The sequence below is a fragment of the Chinchilla lanigera genome, unplaced genomic scaffold, assembly GCF_000276665.1.
Source record: "Chinchilla lanigera isolate Chin_1 unplaced genomic scaffold, ChiLan1.0 scaffold00191, whole genome shotgun sequence".
NCBI lineage: Eukaryota > Metazoa > Chordata > Mammalia > Rodentia > Chinchillidae > Chinchilla > Chinchilla lanigera.
Genome location: NW_004955592.1, coordinates 424,038 through 427,192, shown reverse-complemented (window position 1 = coordinate 427,192; position 3,155 = coordinate 424,038). Strand labels below are relative to the sequence as shown.

General features: G+C 46.9%; 1 protein-coding gene across 1 annotated transcript; it reads left to right on the top strand.

Moving 5' to 3' along the window:
• The first annotated feature begins 777 nt into the window (after positions 1-777).
• Positions 778-2,932, top strand: Sprr4 (small proline-rich protein 4). Its single transcript, XM_013509983.1, has 2 exons — positions 778-809; positions 2,176-2,932. The coding sequence occupies exon 2, from the start codon at positions 2,207-2,209 to the stop codon at positions 2,429-2,431; it is 225 nt and encodes a 74-aa protein (XP_013365437.1). The 5' UTR covers positions 778-809; positions 2,176-2,206; the 3' UTR covers positions 2,432-2,932.
• Positions 2,933-3,155: the final 223 nt, after the last annotated feature.

The following is a 3,155-nucleotide window of genomic DNA, read 5'->3' as shown; positions in this document are numbered from 1 at the left end:
CTTTGGGCAGACCCAACTGCAGCCCATCTCCCGGGGGGCAGGTGGGGACAGCACCACTACACGCTGGGGCTCCTTTCACATGCCCTTCTGCTCTGGCTCCAGGGCAAGCCACGTAGATCAGGAAACACATAGGCACTGGGTACTGGGGATAAGAGGGACACAGATGGCATCTGTGGCCAGCTATTGACTTCTACCTTTATCATGTTTAAAAATCTTTAAATCATCCAGATCTGAATTCAAATCCCACCTCTGCCGGTCACTTCCTGTGTGATCCTTCTAAGCCTCATTTCTCATCTTTAAAATGGTGATAATGGCACTTCTACCTTGACCATAAAGATGAAGTGAAATAATAAGCATAAAAGTGTTTCACTGCTAGGCACCAGAGATTAGGAAAAAAAAAAAAAAAAGATAGCAATTTCTCAGAAATCCTGTAAACTCTGCCCTTCCTCTCTTTACCCTCCTTCCATGAAGTATTTTAATACTTGCTGTCTGAAAACAGTATCTCAGCACTGCTCTGTTTTTAAAAGCTTTTGAGTTTGGGAAACAACTTTGGTGGGTACAATCAGCTTGTGCAGAAGGACCTAGTGCTGAAATTATCTGGTGGGTGGTTTCCATCTAAACAGGCCCATAAAACAAGTCCCTGGAGGATGTGCAGGTGGGAGAAGTGGGTGAGGAATTCTCTGTAAGGTGGTTATCAGGGCCACACCAAGGGCCTGGGGCAGTTTGGGGGCCTTTATAAGGGTTCTCAGAAAGGCTGCTCCCAAGCCAGCCCTCAGCTTTCTCTCCCAGGGCCCAGCTCTTTGCCTCCAGTAAGTGCAAATTTGTCCTCTGGGATCTTCTGGCCTCTTTCCTTCTTGAACTGTCCAGAGCCGCTAGGCCAAGCTCCTCTCTTATTCTTGGGTAATCAGCAAAATGACACAGTCTTCTAACAATTATGGAGATGTTATGCTAATTATTACTTGTGAAATTTAATCTCCATTCCCACACCATGGCTAAGTATGACTTATTTCCTGATTTGGGGCTGGACTCCTTAGTAAGAGGATTTTTCTAATTGAAAGGGTACTATTTACAGTTACAGCATTTTATAACAATTCTGAACCCTACTTGAAAGCCCCCACCAACAAGCTCAAAACTTTGCTTTTAGGTTTAGAGAAGGTAAACTGGATATTGTATTTCATACTATGCAGGCCTCACTTCTTACTATTCTGATTGTCATCTCTCCACTTTTGGGGGCCTATCCTTCCCATTTACAATCACCGATTTAGAAGCCAAAGTAGGCTGCCTACCTAGAAAGCCAGAGGCATTCAACAGAACTGGGCGGGCCTCAAGGACCTACCAAACCTGCATCCTCCCTTAAGGGCTGTTGCTTATTACCTATGTGATCTTTTCTTAAAGGTTCAGGAATTGCAGGATATCTACAGGGATTCCAGAAAGCGAGTGGCAGATTCGCGTCAGAGCCCATGGCTGAGCCTGCTTGGCTGTTGTTCTTTACTTTGAGCCAGGCTGTGTCTTTGGGTGAAACATTCTCCTGTGGTCCTTTGCCTCCAGGGATCTACTGGGTCCTCCCCTTCCCCCATTTCTGATTCTCCACGGAAAGCAAGAATCACCATCTTATAGTCACTTCAAATGACTTCCGAGCATCTTTCATGAGTCAGAGGTGGAGGGAGGTAGAACTCGGACATCTGTGCTCCTTGCGTACCCTTTCTCCAGCCCCATCATTACGCAGCACTTCCCTGTAAGACAGAGGTCACTCATCTCCTTTCTCAAGCCCTCCTTTCTTTGCTTATGCTCCCTATCTGCCTCTTCCAAGGTAGCCAGCTGACATCACCCAGATTCCTTAGCGAAGATAGAATGTCTTGGACTTGTAAATGCCTGGGTTTCTTTTTAATCTTGAACTCAGCACCTCACTTTATTTCCTAGTAAGACCGAGAAATAAATCATGTGTTCAGTCAAGTCAAGAGTTCATGGGAGAATGAAGGAAAAAGGGAATAAGACTAGTACAAAAGAAGGAAGAAAGAAAGAAAGGGAGATCACAATGGGTGCTTGGGAATCAACCCATTAATCAGCTTGAAGTTGTTAGTCGCAGATCAAGTGCTTGGCAGTTGGAGAGAAATATTTCTATAAGAGTCAGAGAGGAGTGATGGAGGGAGCCCTTCTCATGGTGTCACTGCACAGGTTTCCCTCAGGCTTATCTCTTCTTGGAGCCATGTCTTCTCAGCAACAGCAGCACTCAAAGTGCCCGCCCCAGCAGGCCCAGCAGCAGCAGATGAAGCAGCCGTGCCAGCCACCCCCAGTCAAATGTCAAGAGACCTGCTCACCCCAAACCAAGGATCCATGTGCTCCCCAGACCAAGAAGCAATGTCCACCCAAAGGCACAGACCAGCAGAAGTGTCCCTCAGCCCAGCAAGCTCCCAAGAGTAAGCAGAAGTGAAGATGCACTGGGGATGCCACCTGCCCATCATCCCGGAAGATGATGCGCGGAAGATGCCACCTGCCCATCATCCCGGCTGCCAGATGGAGCTGCCTCTTCTTCCTGCTCCCCTTTCTTCCAGTTCCAGGACGCCCCCTCCTCCATCTACACAGGAGCCAATGAAACATCTTGTGTTCCCATCAAATTACTCAACAAATACAATGCTCCTTCTATATGTCACCTTGGCTTCTCCTGTGTGCCACCTTGATGCTCTCTCAGGTGGGCATGAAAGAGATTCCACCCTCCCCAGTCTCTAGCTTTGCCAATATTATGGCTACATTCATGTTCTAAGGCAAAGAAAGTATCTGGGCATCTTCTGGGGTTCTATCCTCACAAAAGTGGGCCCCATGGCTGACAGTTTCTACCTCAGTTCTTTCCCCAGTGACTCCTTTTGATGCTTCTCTCCAATTTCCCATGCTAATACATTTGTGTTTCACTTAATAAAATTTTTCTCCTTCCTTGGCTGACTGCCTCTTCCTAGTCCCAGCCTCACTGTGTGATCCAACTATTGATTTAGAGGCAGTATTTTGGGGCAGTGACTGTGTCAGAATCTGCCTGTGAGACTTCGGGGAGTCACCCTTATGAACAGTTATTCTCTGATAGCTAACGGTGTGGAAAAGTCAGATCCTAACACATTTCTGCTGAAAGAGGTGGGAGGACCAACCCAGGAACTAGTTAACAAGAG

Bases quoted from the DNA above. Each gene is read 5' to 3' on its own strand.
- Sprr4 (XM_013509983.1), top strand. From the start codon at position 2,207: ATGTCTTCTCAGCAACAGCAGCACTCAAAGTGCCCGCCCCAGCAGGCC.